At 42.8% G+C, this 25,445-nt stretch overlaps 1 protein-coding gene across 1 annotated transcript; it reads left to right on the forward strand.

Annotated features, from left to right (window-relative positions):
* The first annotated feature begins 1,411 nt into the window (after positions 1-1,411).
* LOC112542011 (killer cell lectin-like receptor subfamily B member 1B allele B) lies at positions 1,412-24,301 on the forward strand. The gene is made up of 7 exons (XM_025173701.2): positions 1,412-1,627; positions 4,922-5,497; positions 6,979-7,080; positions 8,760-8,909; positions 17,885-18,039; positions 21,711-21,823; positions 23,644-24,301. Exons 2-7 carry the CDS (start codon positions 5,416-5,418, stop codon positions 23,780-23,782), a joined length of 741 nt encoding a protein of 246 aa, XP_025029469.1. The 5' UTR covers positions 1,412-1,627; positions 4,922-5,415; the 3' UTR covers positions 23,783-24,301.
* The last annotated feature ends 1,144 nt before the right edge of the window (positions 24,302-25,445 follow it).

Raw genomic sequence — 25,445 nt, forward strand, 5'->3', positions numbered from 1 at the left:
TTCCCAATCTGTTTAAAACTTTCTTAAATCAAAATCCTTTTTTTTTTTTTTTGCAAATTGTATTTTTTTTTTTTTTGCCCATTTTGGCCAATTGTATATTATTTTAAATTCTTAAGTCTCTGTTTAGAAGAAGGTAAAACTCACCCAACTCTTCTAGTCAGAACGTCTTGCCATGATAATTGCAGGGACTGGCTCGAAGGCACGCAGCACACACAATTCTTTCGCAGCAGTAAACCTCCATGTAAATTACAGGAAGTCAGTCGTCTGTTAGACTCAGGACCAATGGCAAACTCACAAAGCTACGTAGCTGTTATTTCTTTGAGAAATAATTGCACTACTTGAAGTACTTGTTAAAAAAAACTGTGCTCATAGAACCAAAGAGGGACCAGTGGCTTGCGGGAAGCAACGAGACAAAGCCGTAGGAAATCTGAAATGACAGAACACAAGATTGTTATATGCCGATTCAGTCAAAGATAACAAGCCAAACCACTTTGACCTTTTCCTGTTTGTTCTGTTTATTTAAATAAAGGAACCGTCATCACCATCATTACATCATCATCATCTTTTCTTCAGCCAGCAAATAAACAAGAATTTGGTTATTCTAGCTGAAAGAAACCTCTTGATATTCCATTTTATTGTAATTAATGTTCTTGACTGTGTTTCACCTACATCTCACCCTTCCTTTAGCAAGCCTATGGGGTTTTCACCTGTTTAAATGGACTTGTAATTAAAAAGGTATAAAGATACTTAACAGTGCTGGCCAGATCAAAGCCACCTTAAAAGCCCCTGATGACAGTAAACGGGATGCTGTTAGGAAAACGCAGCCTTCCATAAACAAGACATAAAGCGGGTTCTCGTACGAAGCTAGCACATCCAGAAGCAAAGCAGCTACATTATGGCTTCACATGACAGCACGGGTAAGCCAAAGCCCTAAGTCATCATGTGGCTGATTTGGAAGTCTCAACGGTTAAGGGGAAACCAAACAAAGCTTTGTGGTTTGATATACTGTCTAAATAAGTCATTAGAGTGAGACTGCAAATTACGTGGGCAATATAGAATTACATTTCCAGGCTTTATCTGCAATTTGCAACTGAATCTGAGGAGATGGGGAGAGAAATCTGTAATCTTGTCCTGTGTGGTTTTTTCCCCCCCGACCAAAATTATATCATTTGGCAGATTGTTGTGGTTCGCTCTGAAAGGGGATCCGTAATCTGGCAAGTGTGCAACATGGCTCTGATGAGTAACAGGGCCCTTGTGCAATATTCTTCACGTTTCTATACAATGTTTGATCTTATGGATATAAGAGCAGAATTCGAGAACAAGACATAAAATATTTAAATGAAATGCAGTGGCATTAGAACGATATCCTTCATAATAAGTATGGACTACAAAGCAACGCATACATGTGCAGGCATTTTGTTTCCTCGTTCATTGCAAAGAACCCACAACATGGAACGTCCTTACAAAAAGCATCTCATGACTCATCCCAGTCAGGCTGATTGTACAACCATTTCTAAACCGGAAGCTCCAAGAAACAAAATCGTTTGAAATCTTTGATTAATGTTCTATTGTCTTCAGAAAATTCCAAGCTTCATTGTAAAAGGCAAACGCTGAGAGAGCCAGAGAGGTATGTGATTCACTGATTTTATTGCTGCTGTTTACAGTAATTTCTTGACTGTTTTACCTCCAGACACGTCTCTGCAGGTTGGGGACATCCAAATCGTACAATTCTCAGCATCCTCAGAGCTGAAGGAACCATTAGTCCAACATACCTGGAGCATACCTTATTGTTTTATGTCTTGGGAGGAAACTGTAAAATTGTGGGGTTTTTTAATGAGGTGCCCCAGTACAAAACCAATTATTGATTGATTGATTGATTGATCCAATATATATGGCACCTATCTATCGAAAGAAACTCCGGGTGGTGAACAAAGGAAAAACAACACAAAAAGAAAACTTTAAACAATGCAAGCGGAGCTCCAATAAAATCATAGTCACCAAGAAGGGAAGGTGTTGGCATGATAAATGCCTTTTTAAAGCCCCTGAAGAATAAAACATTTGTTTCAATTCAATGTTGGGGAACCTAAACAAATCTCAGAGAAATAAAAAGACATACTGAAGTTTGGAAAAATATTTTAATAATATTTAATACAAGTTTAATAAATTATTATTTATTGTATTTGTGGGAAAGGAAAGGTTATTATGGTGTGGGGAGGATCTATAGGATGTCGTGCCACATGTGTTCACCAAATCACTCACAAAATGTTTATTGAATTTCACATAGTGAGAAAAGAAATTGGTGGGGGGAGGGAGAAGCAAGGTTTTGCTTAGTGGTGGAATGTATTTTTTCCATGTAAAAGTCCTAATTCATAACTTAATGCCTAGAACAGTGTTTCTCAACCTTGGGAATTTTAAGATGCGTGGACTTCAACTCCCAGAATTCCCCAGCCAGCTGTGCTGGCTGGGGAATTCTGGAAGTTGAAGTCCACACATCTTAGAGTTCCCAAGGTTGAGAAACACTGGCCTAGAAGGATTAAGAAAGTTCCAGGCTTACTATAGCTAACATTTGATATAGCTTCAATTGTAATTTGTTTTTGATTATTTTTAATTTATATTGTAATCCTCTTGTCTTTGGAAGCATGACCCAAGAGCCAAAGGATACTTTAGATATCCCCAGACAAGATGAAGACAGAGGTAGGAATTTAGAGGGACAATTGCAGTGTTGGGGTCCACTTCCCTACTATACAGAAATGAATTCATCTTTGATGTTGAAGATATTGATGGTTGAAGCATTCTGTGGGTGTATGTGAGCTCATGTGAGAGTGACAGACAGTGGGGACCTAAAGCAAATCCTTAACTACTACCCACACCTTATTGCCCTTATTGTGGTTAGTAGGTCTTGAGTTATTTCTGTCAGTGCAGTTTGATCTAACAGAAGGGAAGAAAATGGAGGCTTTCTAGTAGATCCATAGCTCAGGGACAGATTTCAAAATTGGCAGTAAATCTGTATCTACCCTAGTCATAAATGTATATTACTCAGAACTGGGCAGAAATGCTCTTTCAAATCTTCCACCAGATTTGTGAACATAAAAATTAGGTGATGATTTCTTCAAAGTTCTGGACAAGAAGAAATAATTTCTCAAGGGCAAACCTCCAGCTTTGTGCTGGCATTTTTTAAAAGTCTCAATGGGACTAGTTCTTTTATAAGATTGGAGAAAAGCACAAAGGAATTGTTTATTTTTGTTTGGACCCTAAGCAACAGGGAAAAGTTAATAGACAAATGTCATGCGCATGATAGTGATTTCTCTATCTTCTAGAGCAGTGTTTCTTAAACTACTTTTTCTCTCAGTATCCCTTCCCACTTTTAAAAATTATGGAGGACCCCAAAGGAGCTTTTGTTTTTATGGGTTATATTTATCACTATTTACTATATTAAAAATTAAATTTGATGCATTCACTGCCATTGCTGCTTCTCAGGATTGTTTGATGGGATTTTAATATTGTATTATTTTTCAACATGGGCTGGCAAATAATTTGAATTTCGTGGACCCCTGAGAGGGTCTTGGGGGACTCTCAGAGGTCCTCATACACACTTTGAGAAATACTGTTCTAGAGTCATCCAACTATTGTATCAAAATAACAGTAATAAGGACAATTTTATGTCACTTCAGCAATGGCTGGGTGATGCTATGAAGCCAGTTACCACTACAGAGCCAGTGTCGTGTTTAGGGTATTAAATTTGGATTGGGAAGATTCAAATCTCTCCTTGACTAGAACATGCCAGTCACTTTTTCTCTCAACCTCACAGCGTTATTATTGTGAGAACAAAATTAAAGCTGATCCCTGGGCAAGCCACTTGAGCGAAAAAAAAAAGATGGGCCATGAACACAGTAAAAAAGATAAAGTAGCATGAGTATTAGTAGAAATATTGATGAAAAGTAGTTGATTACATGTGCTGAAATTCTTCATATTTAGGAACCCAAATGTTTGAGTTTTATCAAACATCTTGGCCTTCAAAAAAGTAGATTTTAATAAAGTAATATCAAGTATGATTCTACAGCAGAAAAAGAAGCTAATGGGAAAAAGAGCCCCAAAGATGTCAGAATTCCTAGAAAAAGAGAGATTAAAAGCAACATCACAATTTCAACAAGGGGGACAAAGTAGAAGATAGCAAGAGCATCTAAATCTTAAAGAAAAATCTGTAAACCGAAAAAGACAAACGTAAGTGGTGGAAAAAGGGACAGAATTAGGCAATTGGAAACACTGGCTGAAAAAACAGGATTCCAGCTCTAGCTTGATAGAAACAGCCTGGGAACGCCTACAGACTTGGAATGGGTCCAGATATCCTTGGCTGGATAAATTGCAACCTTAGGTACTGATGGTCTAAGTAAACCAGTGTTTTTCAAACTTGGCAATTTTAAGATGCACAGACCTGTTCACAGCTGGCTTAGAAACCACTCTCAAAGCGGGCTCACTGATTAGTCATCCAAGCGGAAGTCTTGGGTGGAGTGCTGCAAAGCCCTCATACTCTTCCATGATTTATTAATAATCCGATGAAGAGGAGGAAGGAATACTTACCAGATTTGCAAATGACACCAAACTAGATGGGTTAGCTAAGACCAGAGAAGACAGAAACAGCCTTCAAAATGATCTTGATAGGTTGGAGAAGTAGGCTGAAAATAATAGAATGAAATTTAAGAAGGACAAATGCAGAGTCTTTCACTTAGGAAAACTCCACAGGTATCGGATAGGGGCTACTTGGCTTGGCAAAACTCTAAGGATCTTGGAATTATGGTTGATCACCAGCTGGATAGGAATCGTCACTGTGATACAGCTGCAAGAAAAGAAAAAGAGAAGCCCATGAAATGTTGAGAATGTTCAGAAGCATCTACTTGCCTGACAAATGTTTCTTTTCCTTCAGAATCAGCACAGTAAGGGTCTGAGTCTGAGGCAGAGGTCTGGATTTCCTCTCTTGATGGGCACTTTTACCCTGAGATAATTTAATCTTGGCTGAAGCATGGAAAACATTTAACAACTCCACCTTTCACCTTGCATTCTTCAGACAGATATACTTGGACATTAATGGCAAGGTCTGTGCATTTCTGTAGTCTGGTGATATACAGTATTTATTGGCTGTTTTCTCAAATGAAGTGAACGGCTAAATGAACCAGAGCATGCCTAGGACCTTCCTCGCAGCCTTTTTTGGAAACAACCTCATTGGCACCATTTAGCCATCAAGAGTGGAGCAGAGGTGCTGAGAGATGGTCAAACTGGAGGCCTCATTTCCTCTGTTTCTTCTTGGCCAGACAGTGGTCAGTTCTGCTGCTTCTCCCATAGAGTGAACTGCAGGCTCAGAAAAGCATTCTGTGCGCGCACACACAGCTTCAAAGGGCACTCTGAAGAACATCTTGTCAAATGGAGGATGAGGAAGGCTACTTGGCGCTTAACATCCAAGCCAGAAAAGAGCAGAGTCAGATCCCTGTGTCTCTGAAACCAGGTAAATACATTTTTATCTGAAATAGATTAAGAAAGCTGGCTTCATGAGGCCTCTCATCACTAGCAGAAGGTTGGGTCTTTAGGCAGCAACATGCTTTCTGCGTTCTTCCTTTTTCTGTTTGTTAGTTTGATTGCCATATGTGCCAAATATTTTTGATTGCTTCATTCAGGAAGTCATTGGGAAGAGCGTTAGACTAGGTGGACTGGGAGAAGCTGGGCTTCAATTCTCTTAGCCATGAGGCTCAGTGGCTGATTTTAGACCAGTCATTATTTGCCCTCCTGGAAGGATTGTTCAGAAGACATCCAAAACAAGTATATAAATATGACCTGCTTATCTAGTTCAGCACTTCTGTCTGTCACTTGTTCTGATACTTTATGGAGGTTCATGAAGGAAATAGACTGGCAGTCTTCCTCTTCTGATACAAGCAGCTTCAATTTGATAGCAATCGTGGTCATATTCTTTGGGAAAATGCAAGTCTGATGTTTGCCTATCTTAGCTACTAATGAGAAAGCTAGTGAAGCAGTTACATCCCAGTTTCACAGATTAAAATGGTGGTGGATGTGGCTGAGGAGACAGAAAATATTTCGCCACTGAAAATATTTCCAGCCTAATGTCTGGATGGTCTGTCCAAGATAGGGCAAAGTTCCAAATATGCAAATTGGGATTAAGGGATTACTGATCCATAAAGGAACCTTCCCATTCTGCATTTTAGTATACTAATGACTTTCCTCACTTACTTTGCTCCAGGGGTATCCACAGGGAGGGGTCAAAACAGGCAAGGTAATGGCCACAACTAGGTGTTCAAAGCCTTGTCCTTTTTACATGTGTTGTGATGGCTGTGGCCACCATCTTGACTTTTTTTGAACCCCCTTGCAGATGCCTCTGGTTTGCTCTTCTCAGGGAGGAATCTCCCCCCCCGCCCCAAGACCAAATAAACAGCCAGAAAACCCCACTCTCCCACAAGAAAACAACCAAGCTCAGTGAACACTAAGAACTCAACAAATAAATCATTCTTATGGACAATGTTTTGATGGCAGGAAGTAAGAGTGGAATCGCTAGACTGTTCTGGTGATGCTGTAAAATCATAGCAAGGGAAGACTCAGACAGAGCATCAATGAAAACCTGGGAAATTCTGCCCTATTAGCAGACTCAGGCTATAGCAAATTCTCATATCTTATTCTCTTTGGTTTGGGCGTAATGTGAGGGTGGGGAGGCTTTTACAGGGTTGTAGTAACAACACAAAGAAATTCCAGTTAGCCTTCCCTTAGCTTCTTCGATAAAAGGTGGGTCATAAATGAGACAGATGGTTACAAACTTGACAATGTGAAATACTATGAGCCTTGAAAGATTGATTCTGTCTTCGGCTGTGGGAAAAGGTGATGTTGTCCTTGTTAATTCAATGAAGATATGGAAGCTGGGGAAAAAAACCTTGCTAATCATTGCAAACGGACGTCTTTCCCCATCCTCCAATTGTTTTGTAGATACTCTGCTGAGATATCGTTGTTATCGTTGGACCATTACTGGGGCTGGATGTGTTTTGATCAGCCTTTTAGTAGGAGCTGTGATAGCACTGCGTATCTGTGGTGAGTAGCTGTAGACAAAACACCTTCTGCCCTACACCTCTGAATATTCTGAAATGTGTAGAAAGTAAGGAAGGCGACCTTGATGAAGATGTGCAGGAGCTGTTGCCTAGGCAAAAAAGGGGGCTGAGACATTTTTTAAGTCCAGAACAGCCAGATAACATTCGGAAGCAGCTCACTGAGACACTTCCCTACTTCACCGAACTATAAGGAGAAGGAGAAGGCACAGTACAATCAGACTTGCAAGATCCTGTCATTATAGCCAGTCTCAATAAAAGTAATTTTAGTCTTCCTGTGGAGTTGATTTCCCAGTCTCAGTCATCTCATGGGGCTGGAAAAATGCCAGTATTTAATGGTATAGAAAACGACTCTTCTGAACCACATTAAGGGCTCTCCCGTTTGTAATTTTTGCTCACTAGTAAGCCATTATAGCTACTATACTTTACAGTGGCTTCACTCATTCCCTCAGAGTGAATTTTAGGAAAATAATTTAGGAATCACAGATATTAGCTAGAAATAAAAATGTCACATGTACTATGATGTCACTGCACACATTTGTGTGATGATATTATGATGGACATGATATCACTTGCTTCCGTGGGTGTGGGTATCACGAAAGTCAAGATGGTGGCTACAACCATGTGATTGATTCAAACAGAAAAGGGAAGGGACTTCGAGTGGTCACAGTTGCCAGCTGGACTTTGACATCCTGTGTGCTTTCAAATTATATTATTGAATCCAAGTCATGTTGTGCTTGGTCTTCTTGGTCACCTAAGCGCTGGCTGCCAGTGTTACATCTGGAGTCCTTGGGGTTCTCTGAGCTTGGTTGTTTTCTTGCAAACCTTTTGTTACCCGGCTAGGTAACGTCTTCAGTGCTAGAATGGAATGGGGTTTGCTCTCTGTTTATATACAATAGCTTGCTCTGCCAGTGTTGGTTGGGGTGTGGGTTTTGTTTTATTTTTTCCCTCCGGTAGTTCCTTGATTGTGATATTGTTTACTGCTTGATTGTATGTCTGGCAATAATCTTGGTGTTAATCTCTGCTTATCTGGGTGATGATTGCTGGTGAGGAGATGTTCTGGTCTTTTGTTTTCCTTTCTATTGTCTCTTTTGAATAGTGTGTAGATGTTGTTTATCTCTATGTGCCTGTTGATGGCTGCCTTGTCTGAATACCAAGCTTCCAGGAATTCTCTCACATTTTTGGATTTAGCTTGGTCTAAGATGCTGACAGTTTCCCAGTTGAAACTATAGTTAAGTCTGTCCATGTGTTGTGAGATTAAGGAGTTTTCATCGTGTCTTCTGACTGCTTGTTGGTGTTCATGGATGTGCTCTGCCAGCCTTCTGCCTGTCTGTCGTGCATAGTGGTTACAGTCCTTACACTGTATGTTGTAGATGACTCCTGTTTTTCCTTCTTGGGCTACTGGGTCTTTTGGTTTGCTTAAAATGTTTTGGAGTTACATCTTCCATGTACATGTTTTGGAGTTACATCTGCCTTATTTCATTACTTATCTATTTCAAGTGTTTCAATCCTACTCTTCAGCCTAAAAAATGTCCAGAGTAGCTTAAATTATAATCAGATGACTAAATAAATAAGAAAGAATGGGGGATGGGTTGGGAAAAGGAAACAGGATAACCTTCCTTTCCTCAATTTACTTACCTCCTATCTAAATGTTCTTATTTCAAGCTTTTCAGAGAAGACAATACAAGGATGCTTTCGACAAATCTTTTGACTCTCAGGAGACCACCAATGGCACAGAAACTAAGCACAGCTTGGAGAATGTTGTCTCTCGCTTGCAGACGTTTTCGTGTAAACCAGTTCCAGTTAGCTCAACAGGTAATGCCAGTATTCTCTTCCAGTGAGATAAGGATGGGGAACATGTCACATCCAGTCTTCTGAATTGTGTGAAGACGCCATCTCATGTGGACGTTGGACAGATCTGAGATATAACCATCACTTTCCACAAGTGATATGAAATATGAGTATTGGGATACTGAAGGATATATTATTTTCTTGATAGTAAAGACAACCAAAATCTCTATTGCCCAGATTATGGTCCTTTTATGGCCTCACTACGAACACTCCTGAAATATGTCATAGATATTTTCCTTAACTATATTCTGGAAACTATCAATATGTAATCTGCGCTAGTGATGTTAACTTAATCCAGCGGGGAACCAAATGTCCTGGGCCCCTTAGACATAACAGTTTCCTCTTCTGAAGCAGCTGCAGCATGTTCAGTTGCAGCATTTTCTACAAAACATGGTCAGGAAGAGATTTCTAAAAATTAGGCTACAGAACTTGTGCCAAGGCAAGACTGTTCTATCCATTTTTTGTTATTTAACAGAAATAAAAGTGGAAGTGGACTCATTGAAAGAGTCCCTTGATATATTTACTTGGTCCTTCTACAATAAATTAACTCAGATAGCTGAAGCAGAAAGCTCTGAGTCCAAAAATGATCAAGCTGTTGTAACCCAAAGTAAAGACCCTATAGTTGAATCTACTGAGAAAAGGGAACAAACCCCCCAAACACCTGCCCTTCAACTTTTGAGACAAGGAAGTGTTGAAAATCAAAATCAGAACAACTGTATGTTGCAAACGGATCAGATTTACCTATAAATCATCCTCAATAGACTCAGCGGTGGGGTTCAAAGTCCGTTACTTTGATGTCATTAGTATGCAAGTGACTTATACTTGGTGGAGAGGCTTCCTAGTAAGGTAGGCTGCAAGCAAATCCTACTGACATTTAAGAGGCCTATACAGGTAGTCCTTGCTTAATGACCACAACTGGGACTGGAATCTCAGTCGTTGAACAAAGCAGTTGTTAAGCGAGATGCCCATGTGACTATTTCGCTCAATGACTGCAATCTAGGCACTCCCAGTTGCGATCGTTAAGTGATCTCCCGGGTCATTAAGTGGACAGAGTGAAAGAGCTGCCTGCTGAAGGATTTCAGCTCCTCGCGGAGCTGAAATCCTTCAGCAGACAAGCTCTTTTGCTCCATCCTCTTTCCCTTCCCCTCTGTCAGCAGTCAATGGAGCTTCTGAAGATCTCAGCTCCGTAACTGCCCAGTGTTGAAGGGGGAGGGGAAACCTCCCAGTGCTGGGCAGTTACGGACCTCAAATCCCGAAGATTTGAGGTCTATAACTGCCCAGTGCTGAGAGGGGAGGGAAAACCTTGCAGCGGTGTGAAGGCAGGGACCTCAAATCCTGAAGATTTGAGCTCTGTTACTGCCCACCGCCACATCCCCTCTGCTTGCAACCTTTCCTGCTGGCTTGCAATGGGGAAGCCAGCAGAGAAGATTACAAATGGCGATCACATGATTGCGGGCCTAGGCAACCAGTCATAAATGCGAGCTAGTTGCCAAGCACCCAAAATGCAGGTGTGTGACTGCGGGGGGTGGTGGCAGCACAATGTTTTACAATGGCCGGAAATGCTTTACCGGCCGTAAAGCACCCTTTCTGAGGCTGTCATAATTTTGAACCATTGATTAACGAACGGTCGTTAAGCAAGGACTATCTGTAATTCCAAGTACAGTAATACCTTGGTTCACGAATGCTTCTGTTCACGAACAATTCGGTTCGCAAACAGCAGCGTTCGCAAAATTTTGCTTCCGTTTGTGAACTTCGCATTGGGTGACGAACACGACCTGCGGCCGTCTTCCCTGCTATGACACGCAGTGGTGGCTTCCTCTAGGCGAGAACGCGGTCGCAGACAGACACTTGCTGTGAAGCTTTTTGGTGTGCTTTTTAGCACATACAGTACATCCAGCATGGCTCCAAAGAAAGTGCAGAGCAAGGATGGTGGTAAAAAGAAAGTGCAGAGCGGTAATGAAGGTGACAAGAACGTGCAGAACGGTAATGAAGGTGACAAGAATGTGCCGAGCAATAATGAAGGTAACAAGAAAGTGCAGATCAAGAATAGTAAGAAGAAGGTTTTGAAGAAAATAACCATTGAATTGAAGAAGGAAATTGTAGAAAAACATGAGCGTGGTATTTGTGTGACTGATCTGGCCTCGAAGTACAAGATGGCGAAGTCGACAATGTCGACTACAGTGGTACCTCTACTTACGAACTTAATCCGTTCCGTGACTCTGATCGCAAGTCGAGTTGGTCGCAAGTCGAAGTAAATTTTCCCATAAGGTTCAATGTAATTACCATTAATTCGTTCTGGCGTCCGCGGACCACGCGTCGGGGCGGAAAAACGGCCGCTGACCACGTGGCACGGGCAGAAAAATGGCCGCGGACCACATGGCACAGGCGGAAAAATGGCCACAGACCACGTGGCACGGGCGGAAAAATGGCCGCAGACCACGTGGAACAGGTGGAAAATGGCCGCGGATCTGGTTCGTAAGTTGAGGCGAGTTCGTAAGTAGAGGTAAATTTTTGGGACCGGAGCTGATCGTATCTCGAAATTTTCGTAAGTAGGGGCGTTCGTAAGTAGAGGTACCACTCTGTATTTTGAAGAATAAAGATGCCATCAAAGGAGCTGATGTGCCAAAAGGAGTAACGATATTAACCAAGCAGAGGACACAAGTGCTGGAAGAGGTGGAAAAACTTTTGTTAGTGTGGTTGAATGAGAAACAGCTGGCAGGTGATAGCGTTTGTGAAGCTATGATCTGTGAAATAGCCAGGAAATTGCACAGTGATTTACTGCAAAAAAAACCCCTCTACAAGTGCAACGTGGAAAATTTAAAGCCAGTAGAGGGTGGTTTGATAAATTCCACAAGAGAAGTGGCATCCACAGTATGGCAAGACATGATGAGGCTTCCAATTCTGACAAGGCCACTGCAGAAGCCTACAAGAAAGGCGACTTCTGGCGCGGTCTCTCAGTTCCAGAGGGCTATGCAGCTCAGCGCAGGAAAAAACAAGTGACATTAGACAGATTTTTTTGCCAAAACTGAGCCTGCAGCTAAGAAGAAGGACAAAGAAGAGGAAACTCCTGAAGGAGATCTCCCCAAGGTCCTTATGGAGGGGGACTCTCCCTCCAAACAATAACCACCTCCCCACCCACCTTCCTGTCCCCCACGCCAGAAGTCGCCTCAAGCAAGTTTAGCGTTCTCTCTCTTCATACTGTACTGTACTGTACTTTATTTCATATTTTTGTGGTTAAAAAAAAATAACATGTGGTTCAGAACGGATTAACCTTATTTACATTGAACCTTATGGGGAAATTGGATTCGGCTCGCGACCAGAATCGTGGAACGAATTGTTCGTGAACCGAGGTACCACTGTATGCTTTTTAAAATGAAGCCTATGCGGACTACTTTCCTAATATTTCCAAGGCTCGTATTTTGTGAGACCCGGATCTCCCCGCTTTTTGAGTCACTACATCAATGCCAGCCCTTTAAATGAGAATCAAGGAGTGGGTGCTGCTGCTGTGAGCTGCGAAGATGACCAACCAGCCCTGTCCTTGGGAGAAGCTTATTTACATAATTTCAGGCAGAGAGAGCAGGGTAGACTGCAGCTGCACCGTGGGAGCCTCGCTAAGCTCTGAACAGGAGGATTTGTTGAGGAAGTTAGAAGTTCTTATGCAAATGTTAACCACAGAGCACAAGACAGCTGCCCCACAAATTCACTTGGTCGCTGTGCCAGCTACAGAAGGCTGCAAAACTAATATCAGTTCATCTCCAACACCCCTCAAAGACAGGCAATGAGACAGACAACCAAGTCCCTGATGACTTGAATACCCCACTGGAAAATGCAAATGCAGTCCTACGAATTACAAAGATTGTAAATCTGCACTGACTGGTCTCCAGCTTAGCTTCCTTAAAGGGCATTGGATATCTGCTATAGGTTGCTGCAGTGCAACCGGTGGCAATGCAGGAGCCGCCGGATCTAACACACACACACACACACCCCAGTGTTTCTCAGGAAGTGTCTACAGCAGCCTTTCTCAACGTTTTGACTCTGGAGGAACCCTTGAAATATTTTTCAGGCCTCAGGGAATCCCTGCACATTCAGGCTTAAGTATAGGCCAGAAGTTACAAAATTACAGTATTATATCTGTTTCATGGGTAGGCCTGTTTGTATGCATTAATAGTATTCTTCAACTAAAAATAAAGAAGGAAACTTATCTGTTTAAAGTGAAACCCATGCTTGTTTCTTGCTGCACAAATACTCCATTCTGGGCCAGACTTGAGTTTTGGAGGTCAATTTGTAGGAAATTTTTGGCCTTTGTGGGTTGCGTTTGCTTTGGACTATTTTGGGCTACTTTTAAGGGGGTGCAGAGTTTTTGAGCGATATATCAAACTGTCATGAATAATAACTGTAAAATACTGAGTCAGGTCGGCTGGCCTCCTCCCCTCTCCCTGCACCACCAGCCCCTCGTTCCCCAAATCCAGCTTCTCCTTTCTCGGCCCCCCTTCCACCTCCTCCCCCAAGGACCAAAACGAGTATTTTCTGTCTCCCCACAGCAGCAGCTTGCTCAAGAACGTGCCAACATGTCTGACTTCAGGAGCTGGCCTTTATAAAAGGGGGATTCTGTTTTATCTGTACTCAGATCTGTGCTAAAAAAGCCCCTTTTCTGCCCCTTGGATAACGTTTGGTCTTGGTGACAATCTCTGCTGTTCCAAACTTTAGCGACTCCTCCTCTGGACTTTTTGCGCGAAACAGAAAAAAACAAACTTATGATACATGGTTTTGATATTAGGAAAAAACAGATTTTAGAAAAAAATGAAAGGCATGCTGTAAACATAGAGTAAGAGGTGAATTTATACTTATAACTGCTGTAAAGAAAACTGGAAGCTACTTCTTTGTGTTTTCTTTTTTTCTGCACTTTTGGCCTTGTCTTTTTTTCCCTTTCTTTTGTTTCTTCTGAATATTAGCTTCTGTTAATTTTTATCTTTCTTTATTAAAATCTTAATAGTCATATTCAAAACAGCAAACTTTAGCGAGTCCTGATTTCTTCAGCTAAAGAGACACCTGGTTTTCTGCTTTATTCTCGGCGTCCTTAGAAATTCCTTTCGGTTTTCTCTTGGTGAAGTTTTTAAGGTTTGTTTCTGGGGGCGACAGAAGGTGCAAACGGCCCCTGGTTTGTTCGTTCTTTGGCTACAAAATCCTGTCACCTTCCCAGCAGTGCTGCCAGCGGGGCGGTTTTCCCGCCCAATTGGGCTAGTTTTGGAGATCAGTTGTGGGAAATGTTTGCTGTTTGCAGGTTGCATTTTGGGGGGCTATTTTGGGCTACTTTTAAGGGTCTGTCACGGTTTTGGGGCAATGTAGCAAAGTGTCATGGATGATTAACTGCAAAATGCATGGCAGGGATGCAGATGACGCCAACCCGGCCGGCTGCCTCCCCTCTCCCTCCTCCCCTCTCACTACACCACCAGCCCCTCCTTCCCCAAATCCAGCTTCTCCTTTCTCACCCCCCCTTCCACCTCCTCCCCCAAGGACCCCTTTGCAAAACTAGAAGGGGGCTCACACCTTGCAACCTGCAACATCCCTCCCCTTCATATTTGGACTCCTCAACCTCTCCTGGACTCTTGGCACCCTGATGCCAAAGCCTCCCCCCCACTCCCCCCCCCCTCGCATATTTGTGCTTGATTCCTCCTGCTGCTAGCGCCTGAGCCAGCCCAGCCCCGGATCTCCTGCATCCACCCTGAGACAGAGCTCCCTGAGCAGAAAGGCAGGCAGGCACCTGCAGAAAGGCAGAAATTGCACCTGCAGAAAGCCAGGCCTGTGCTGGCAAGCCGAGCCCGGCACGGAGCCCCGGTGACGTTCCTCCCCCTCTCTTGGCACCTGCTGCTCCGCTCGGCTCGGCTCACTCCTCGCTTCTCTAGCTGCACAGGTGTGCGCAATCCCTGCTTCCGTCTGAGGTCGTGCACGTTCCACCAGGCCAACCCAATGTTGGAGGTTGGGGGGGTTTCCTTCGGTCTCTGCTTTTTTAAAATAAACCACGATCTCCCAGGGAACCCCTAGTGATCTTCCGCGGAACCCTCGCTGAGAAACCCTGCTCTACAGCAATACTTTTGCCTGCCCAAACCGAATGACATTCAACTAACATTACTTTTCTATCCTCCATTTCCTGAAACCTTGCAGGGTGGAAATCCAGAAGTAGAGATCCATCATTTCTACGACGTCGGTTTTTTTCCCCCCAGGAAACATATTTTTACCTTTTGGGCACATTGCAACAGTGGCTGATGACTTTCGCCCCATTCGTTCTAAATGGCATTTCAGCAAACAGCGATAATCACTAACTTTGTTAGAGGGTAACCAGCCAAGTCTATTCAGTAATAGTGGGTGAAAGAGAAGAATAAGGGTATTCGGATGATGAACCGCAAGGCTGGGAGCAGGATTATCTGAGAGCTCAAACTGGAAATGTAGTGGTGCCTTATATTTTTCCACTGAGATTACCCCAATATCTTTGTTGTTCAAGGTTTAACATTTCTTCTTATTTCCCTCCTTAGTTCCAGAACATACAGCTGATTCTTTTGTTGTTATCCGTTTTGAGCCATCCTGAAAGCTATTAATTCTCCTTTTGAAATTGTGTCCATACTTCATTTTGTGTTCTAGGAACGTTTTTAGGCACCAGCATTAGTTGTTCCTTTTTAAGTTTGGGGCCTCAGTTCATTTTTAGCTTCTAGTTCAGATCAAAGACTGATTTGGGAATTGTTTAGTCTCCAAGATCATACATCCTGATCTAGCGTGAGGTCAGGATCTCCAGTGATGCTTTTCCCAGGATTTAAGTTACCCATTTTCTTTCTCCAATTATCTTGTTGACTCATGAGTAAAATGATCCATTTATCTTGTTCATTCAAAAAGTAGGGTCAACACCCTGAAAAGTGTTTGTTGAATTAAAAACCCTGGCCCTACACATCAGGGTTCCTTAACCTTGGCAACTTTAAGACGGGTGGACTTCAACTGCCAGAATTCCCCAGCTGGCTGGGGAATTCTGGGAGTTGAAGTCCACCCGTCTTAAAGTTGCCAAGGTTGAGGAACCCTGCTATACATGGTACGAGGTAGGCTTCTTTCTCCCGCTTTTGGTGTTTCACACCAAATTTAGTCCTAAATATGATGTGTACCAAGTTGGGTTTTGTGACCAATGGCTGTGATGGTTTTAGTTTTGTGACCAATGGCTGTGATGGTTTTACCAGAGGCTTTTGACCCCCGAATTGCATGTGGTTCCACAGTAATTTAATAATAATTGATCCTGAATTTAATTTCTGCTGGACCTATTTTATACAACAGTGTTCTGATGTTCTCTATTAGCTTGAGGCTTTTTATGCGTTTTAGATTCATAATCAAAATGATCATTTCCCCAATCTCCATCTTTCAGCATTTCTCTGCTATAATTATTAGAAATAGCATGCTTGTCCACATGTTAAAGGGTAGATATAGCTACCAAGCTGTTTCACTCTGCTGTAATGTATTTGCCTGTGTGCGTATGTGTATTTAAAATAAAGTATTGGAAAAAAAAACTTAATCCAAGATTTTCAGCTAGATAGAATTTTTTTTTTAAAAAAAACCTGTTACTTTTCTCAAAATGGATGTATTACAAGCAAACATATTGGAATTTAAATGAACAATTTGGCATTTTTAAAATCTAAAATGTAGCAAATATACCTCTTTTTCCCCAGGCACTTGAAAATTGTTTTAAATTAGGTTATCCTTTGATTTCTCCTGCTTCGTTAGGTTCAGTTGCGGACTCCGCAGTTTCATTGTAATCTTGGACCATGTTCCAGTTGCTCTCAGATTTAAACATTATAAGTTATACGATATCTGATAACTTTTCTAATAAACAATCCTTATTTTGTGGAATATATCAAGAAGGACATTTGCTCTTTAAATAAATAAAGACTCTACCACTGAGTTAATCCTCTGGGAGGCATTCAAGGAATTTTTTTATAGATCCATTACTGCTATAAAGACAATACAATCTACTCTATAAAACTAGGGGAAGACCCTGGGCATGATGGATTTCCAATTGAATGGTATAGACCTTTTATAGATATATCAGCCTCTATATTGTTAGAGGTTTACAATCAATACTTAATCTTTTTATATTCCCTCCATCATTTTATAAGGCCTATATTACAGTAATATTAAAGCCTAAGAAAGACCCCACCAAATATGCAAGTTGTAGACCAGTAACTTTGCTTAACACGGATGCTAAAGTATTAATGGCAACCTGAGCCAGGAGGCTACAGAAAGAAATACTGCTGATAATTCACCTATCTGTCTGGATTTATAAAATAGACAAGCGTCTGATAATACCCATTTGGCAACTGATGTTTTAGACTTCATGGCAAATAAATAGAGTGCTATTATAAATTTTTTTAAAAAAATTCTAAATGTTAACAAACCCAAAATACAAATGACAGCTTTGCTAATCTGGGTTCATTAAATTTTGGTATCATCACATATCATCACTTCTTAGGTTTATATAACGTATTAGAAAGAATAATAGTAGTAGTAGTAGTAGTAATAATAATAATAATAATAATAATTCAAAATATAACAAATAATGAATCAAGATTCCTCCTCTGAACTCTGGACAAAAAGAAAAATCAACATGCATTAAGCCATCCTGGAGGAGGCTTTCAAAGACAGGCCCCCAAAAGGTCTTCCTGTTATATCTAGTTTGATCTTGATGGGGTGGGGCTTTGAATACATTGACACAGCTGCCATTTGACTTTTTTGCACCCCTCCTCAGATGTCCCTGGTTTTAGTTCTCATTCAGATTCAGTACTTGAAAGTGCAGCTCTACATATTTCAATCTATAATTGCTGCCAGTACCTCCCGGTGATAGCAAATGCATGAGTGACCATTGTGCAGCTTTAAAGCCTTAAAATTCATCTTTTTTGTTTGGTCTTCAGAGAGTTTCAGATGCCACCTGTGTCCTGGAAACTGGTCTTACCACGATGGCAAATGTTACTGGATTTCGAAAGAAGCCGGAACCTGGAACAAAAGCCAGGAAGATTGCAGAGCCAGGGGTGCTCAAATGCTGGTGCTAAAGGAACAGGCAGAAATGGTAAGTCAAGATTTGCACTGGGGAAGCCAAGGGAGAAGTGATGACAGATGAAAAGAGAGCTGAAGGGAACTGCAAACCCAACATTCCTTGCTTTGTAGATAGAATGGCAAATATACATATGGGTAGTCCTCACTTAATGACCATTTGCTTAGTGACTGTTCGAAGTTGCAGCAGTGCTGAATAAAGGGACTTACAACTAGTCCCTACACTTACAACTGTCCCAGCACACCCACAATCACATAATCATGATCCAGGCGCTTGGCAACCAGCTTACACTTACAACGGTTGCAGAGTCCAGGGCCATGTGATCACCATTTGCGACTTTTCCAGCCGGCTTCCGGCAAGCAAAATCAGTGGGGAACCATGTGATTTGCTTAACAACTGCATGATTTGCTTAACAACCATGGTGATTCATTTAACGACTGCTGCAAAAAAGGTTGTAAAATTGGGCGCAACTTGCTTAACAACTGTCCCACTTAACAATGGATTTTTCAGTCTTTATTGTGGTTGTTAAGCAAGGACTACCTGTATAGGTTAAACAGATGCTGTCTCACAGGGATGTCCCTAGGAGGGAGGGGAGGAAAGGTATACAAAAAATCAAGATGGCAGCTGGGACTGTGTGATAGAAGCTCTGCCCCTTTTTTACATGTGTTGTGAGCTTCAGACTCCTGCTAAAGATGTTGAAGAGTAGAAGACCCAGCACTGAGCCATGTGCATCCCAGTAACTCCTTCCAGTTTAATTAGGAATGGTTGAGGAACATCCTTGCCACAAGAGTGGGACTGAGAAAGATGGCTTCTTATTTATTTATTTATTTATTTATTTATTTATTTATTTGGCTTGTATGCCGCCCATCTCCCCCACGGGTGACTCTGGGTGGCTCACAATAAAAAAGAAGAAATACAATTCTCTCCAAGATGGCTAAAAACTATAAATAATTAAAAAACGTATTAGAAATACCCTAAAAAACCTCTAATTTTGGCCCTATAAAAACCTGTAAGATGCTGGGGGGGGGGCAACCCATCATCCCACCAGCCATCTCCACAGGTGCGGGCCCCCCTCTGGCCCCCAGGCCTTCTGGCAAAGCCAGGATTTAATACCTTTCCTGAAGGCCATGAGGGAGGGGGCACACCAGACCTCAGGAGGCAGGATGTTCCATAGGGCGGGCACTGCAGCAGAAAAGGCTCTCTGCCTAGACCCCACCAATCGAAATTCCCTGACCGGTGGGGTCTGCAACCTGCCCCTTCTGCTGGACCGAGTGGGACGGGCTGAAGTGACCAGGGCGAGGCGGTTCCTCAGATAACCTGGTCCTGTGCCATGAAGGGCTTTAAAGGTGATGACCAACACCTTGAATTGGACCCGGAAACAAACTGGTAACCAATGCAGCCCGCGCAACAGCGGTGTTATATGTGCCCTCCTAGGGGCATTGAGAACTGTCTGCGCCGCCGCATTCTGCACCAGCTGTAACTTCCGGATACTCTTCAAGGGTAGCCCCATGTAGAGCGCATTACAGTAGTCCAACCCAGAGGTGACCAGGGCATGAGTGACCATGCGGAGGTCCCCCTGATCCAGGAAGGGGCGTAACTGCCGCACGACACGAAGTCGTGCAAAGGCCCTCCTGGCCACGACTGCCACCTGCTCTTCGAGCAGGAGTCGTGAGTCCAGGAGAACCCCCAAATTACGCACCGGGTCTGTCTGGGGTAGTGCAACCCCGTCAAGAACCAAAGATGACAAAGTCCTAGATCTTGAGGCTCCCCGTATCCACAGCCACTCCGTCTTACCAGGGTTCAGCTGAAGCCTGTTGTCCCCCATCCAGGCCCCCACAGCCTCCAGGCACCGTGAAAGGGTAGTCACAGCATCACTTAAGGCACCTGGGATGGAGATGTATAGTTGGGTATCATCAGCATACTGATGATACCTCACTCCATGGCGCCGGATGATCTCACCCAGCGGCTTCATGTAGATATTAAATAGGAGCGGTGAAAGCACTGACCCCTGTGGCACCCCACACAGTAGGGGCCGGGGGCTGGACCTCTCGCTCCCTATCAACACCGATTGAGTTCGGCCTTGGAGAAAGGAGCTGAACCAGCACAACATTGTGCCACCCAACCCCAACTCCTGCAGCTGACCCAAAAGGATACCATGGTCGATGGTATCGAAAGCCACCGAGAGGTCAAGAAGAGCAAGGATGGATGCACTCCCCCCATCCCGCTCTCTCCAGAGATCATCTAAAAGTGCGACCAATGCTGTTTCTGTCCCATAACCAGGCCTGAATCCTGACTGATAGGGGTCCAGATAATCCGTTTCCTCCTGGATCCTCTGAAGCTGCCGCGCGACCACCTTTTCCACCACCTTCCCTAAAAAGGGGAGGTGGGAGACTGGACGAAAGTTGTCCAGGAGGGTGGGGTCTAGCGACAGTTTCTTGAGGAGAGGGCGGACCAAAGCCTCTTTGAAAGGCTTCGGGAACACCCCCTCCTGCAAGGATGAACGACCTTCAGCAAAAATTTCAGCAAATATTTCAGTCTATTTCAGCAAATGTTTTTATCATTAGCTTTATATCCCACCTTATTTGTACAACTCAAGGTGCTGTGCATAATGCTTCCACCTCCTATTTTCCCCACAGTAACAACCTGTGAGGTGGGTTGGGCAGAGAGGGAGAGGGACTGGCCCAAAGTCACCCAGCCAGCTTTCATGCCTAAGGGAGGACTAGAACTCACGGTCTTCCAGTTTCTTCACCAGCACCTTAACCACTACACCAAACCAGCCGTCGTGTTGCACCACATTTCCCTGGACTGTTTCCAAGAAACCATTACAGATAGTCCTCGGGTTACGACAGCAACTGGGACTGGAATTTCCATTGCTAAGTGATGCGGTTGTAAAGCACAATGTCATCTGACTGCATCACTTAGCAATGGCAATCCAGGAAGTCCTAGTTGTCATCATAACCCTGGGACCACGCGGATTGTTAAGCCGGAAGAGGCGGGAATCCCAGGCAAGCAGGCAAAGGAGTGAGTGTGTGGGTGCTGCAGGGGGATGGGGGTTGTCACAGGCAGGGGTTATGGAGCATGGGTGGGTGAAAAAGCAGCGGGAGAGGGAGTGACATCCAACTTCCTGCCAGCTTCCCCATTGACTTTGCTTGTGGGAAGCTAGCAGGGAATATGGGAAATCATGATTATATGACCACAGCTCACTGCGATATCATAATCCACCTGAGCACCTGGATCGTGAACAGATGACTGCAGGGATGCTGAGACAACCAGAACTCTGAGGACTGGTTATAAGTCTCTCTCATTCAGCACCATCATAACTTTGAATGGTGGCTGAACGAATGGTCGTAACCTGAGGACTACCTGTATGTATATCCTGAAATGTCTTCATTGTAACCATCCTAAATACATTACTTCAATACATCCAACCTTCAGTTTTACAGAACAATTGGAGGGAAAGGGTGTCTTTGAAATCCAAATATCCATTAAATCCATATTTACATTATTGATGTAATTATGCAAATGCTGTACATTTATAGAAATGATGTGAATTACATCATTTGTCTGGACTGTTTCAGATATGGTGGTCTGAACTATAATTTTGTTGCATCCAAAGTCTGCTGAATGAGTCACTAAAATCAAGGTTTCACTGTTCAGCAACATCTAATCGAATGCTTTTTTAACAGACATTTATCCAGAGTATTTCTGAAGAGACAGAGTCGCTATGGATTGGCTTGGTAGGAACATTTCCAGGAAGAAAGTGGATGTGGGTTGATGATTCCCCTTTGAATGAAAAACTGTGAGCATTTTTTCCTAGGCTTCTTACTGAAATCCTACAGTGGACAGTTCTATCCACTAAACAACATGCAGGTTATCTCTGTGTAAAAATGAATACTGTACAATCAGAAATCATCCATTCAGGTGGGGTAATGGCATGTGGAAATGCCCTCAGGAGACAGAAGGAAGAGCCACAGACTAGACAACAGTCAGAGAAGTGGCAGCTGAGTCCGCAGAAGGAATGGGGATCTGGCAAACATCTCAGAAGGGACCCTCCCTTGTTTCTTGGACTGTAAAGGCTGGGGGGTGGGGGGAGATGTACTTTCAGACTTGCAAGATTTATTTATTTGTTTGTTTGTTTGTTTGATTTCTCCCCTGCCCATCTCCCCCACAATAGGGGACTCTGGGTGACTTACAAAAAACATTAAAACTATAAATATATCTAAAGCACATAATACATCCAAAATTAAAACAATACTAAAAGATCCTGTTCATGTAACCTTACAAAAAGTTAGAGCTAGTACTTCTGGGTGTGTTTCTTGTCTGGACTAGACTTTACAAGGCTGCTGTCCACTGTCAAACATAGCTACCTTGATCTTTACATGCAGATCCATACTCCTCAGTGAACACCATGGCATTTTGCATACAAAAGTACATGCATTATTTCAGACCCCCAACTGACACCTCTCTAAATGCCTCCACAAACATTTTCCTCCTAGCAACCAAGTTAGCATCCTCCATTCTTGGCATTTGATCTCACATTGCTGAACAAGTTTTTACAAAGTATAGCTTGTGGATAGATCTCATCACAAGAGTCATGCAGGCACATTGTACAACATTTGGGATGGAATAGAATGAATCATTTTTTCCCCTTTGTGGACAAGCCGTTAAATAATTCCCAAGAGAAGCCTTCCAGATTTCCTCAACATTATACACATTCAGGGAAAATTCAAGAGCTTGAATTCATTAATGGTCAAAGTGTTGGACTAAAACCAGGGAATCCACCCTTGACTACAAAAGGTCCTTGGGTGATGTATAATTTTGACTTCTGCCCTTCTTTCTGTCAAGTAGTTATCATCTTACTCTTTCCCCTCCCTCTTTTTTTTTTGTTTTTTTGTAATTCCTTTCCCCTTCCCTTTTAACCCTTTCTAGTCCTCAAATCCACAAATCAATTCAGACTTTTCTTCAAAAACTTCTTTATCATTTTTTCTTCCTGACCAAACTGGTCATCTTCGCTGTTTCCACAAGCTCCATCAATTTTATAATCCAATATTCCATTGTGGGAATTTCATTATTTTTCCATCTTTGTACATACAATAATTTTGCTGCAGTTACCATATCTAGTATTAATTTCCCCTTATTTCTTTTCTAGTTCAATGTCCATAAAACCCAACAGAAAAAATTCTGGATTCATCATAATATTAATCCAAAATATCTATTGCACCACTGTATGGATTTGCACCCAAAATTTCTTTGCTTTTTCACAGGTCCACCATGCATGATAGAAGGTCCCCTCTTCCTTTTCATGCTTCCAACACTGGCTTGATATTCCTTTATACATTTTGACATCTCATACAACATTGTGGTGGTTGTGATGGTGGAGACACTGTTGCTCCTGGAGGAAAATTAAAAGAAAAGATGTATATCTGTTATATTTTAATATCTTATCAACATATCAATATTGAAAGGCTGGCTATGTGGAATAGAAAAGTCCAGCCAAGAACAAGAGAAACGAGAGAAAAAGGAAGAAGAAAGAGGAGGAGGAGGAGGAGGAGGAGGAGGAGATGGCAGAAAGATGTGCTGTTCTTTGTAAAAACCATCATTATCTCTTTTATTCTTCAGGCTGCAAGAACTGGGGCCCTTCTTAGGAAACAGCTGCGGGATGTTGAACGGGCACAAAGTTATTGCTGAAGCCTGCATTACTCTCTCCATGTGGGTTTGTGAGACAGTACCTCTGGATATAAATCAACACTTGACTTGAACTGAAATTCTTGAATTTCATCATCTCCATGTGGGTTTGTGAGACAGAAGCTCTGGATGTGAATCATCACTTGAGTTGAGCTGAAATTCTGTGTTGGATGCTGTCCTCCAAAGTTTGGTTGTTGGAATAAGTTGGTCTGGGGAGGGGGTGTGGTGGTGTGGAAATGTTAACGTAGTGTTCTATTCTCAGGCAATGGACACAAACAATTTAAACTATTTTGGGGAGGGGTGTTATAATCAAACTGTCTACAGTATCATCTTTGCTCTTTCTCTTAACAATAGTTGTGAACTATTAGGCACGGTGCTTTTCTTGCAAGTGTATCGGCCTCAATAAACTGGCTTAAAGTGGTTTCGAAGTAGGCAGGAAATTATGTGTCTAAATTAGCAGTGCTTTCTCTTTCCTGCCTGTGCCTCCCTTTCTTTGTCCCTCCTTTTCCTGCAGAAGAAAGCTTTGTTTATTTTGCCTTCCGGCTAGCTTCCTTTTTGTGACTTCGCCAAGACTTCTTGTTTTCCTTTTGCCATGCCCAGTGATGCAACTTAGTCCAGTCCGGTCCATCCTGTCCCCTCCCCTCCCATCCTTACTAGCAGGGAGAAAGAACTGAGGAAGGGGAATCAAATCCTTTAAAACAGGGTTCCTCAACCTCAGCAACTTTTAGATGGGGGATTCTAGGAGTTGAAGTCCACCCATCTTAAGATGGGGGATTCTGGGAGTTGAAGTCCACCCATCTTAAAGTTGCTGAGGTTGAGGAACCCTGCTTTAGAACATTACTGCAGTTCTTTGATCAGCTCCTTTATCTGATCAACCTACTTCTCCTTGGCTGAACTGGATCTCTGTTCCTTGCATCATTCCTCCCTATGGATCTCAGCTGCAGTGATGACCCTCCATTAGCCACAGACCTCTGTCTGGTTTCTTCTGTTTTTCAGATGCTCTAGGAGTCTTCAGGTTCCTCTCCAGGGACTCAGCACACTCCAGCATCGTCCATGGCTGCCTTCCTTAAGCAGTAACAGCTGTAGTGACCCCTCACTCAAGCAGCAGGACCTGTTGCCCACAGTAATGGTACTTACATAGCAGCCAAAGCAGAAGTCAGCTGCTCTGAGCCTTCACCCGGCCTTAGAAAGCCTATCTTACACTCTCCCTATCTTCCACTCTCATGACCATCAGGTGTACATGTAGTTCTGGACATTCAGCTGTGCTAAAGGAAGGTTACAAGTGCTAGCAATTATCTGGATAGGCCCAGCCAGTGAGAAGAGGAAGACCACAATATCTCTTCATTAGCTGGTCATCTTCTCACAGCCGTGAAATAAATCAGTTCTTTTCAGGAGTGAGAAGAAACATCTCTCTATGGAGGGAGTCAGTGGGTTTACATGATTCCCTTCTGGGTTAAATGGGTAGCTTGGTCACTGTCCCAAACTGCAAATCCAAGGGACCCAATGGACCTCAAATTGAGTGGGTTGGATTCATTCAGAAATACATGAGGATGGAAAAGCCTCTTTTCTATCTCAAATACACATCAAAAAGGTGGAAGCACGGGAGAGAAAGCCGTAACTCAGAGCCTCACGGAATTAACCCTGAACCTGGTGAGAAACCAGCAGAGAGTGGGTCTGTCATCTCTTTCGCCATCTCTAAGGGCCAAAACAACTTCTAGATGCAAAGCTCCCCTTTC

Source organism: Python bivittatus, unplaced genomic scaffold (assembly GCF_059951505.1).
Source record: "Python bivittatus isolate LINGU-HERP-01145 unplaced genomic scaffold, Pbiv_v1 ctg000080_np1212, whole genome shotgun sequence".
NCBI lineage: Eukaryota > Metazoa > Chordata > Lepidosauria > Squamata > Pythonidae > Python > Python bivittatus.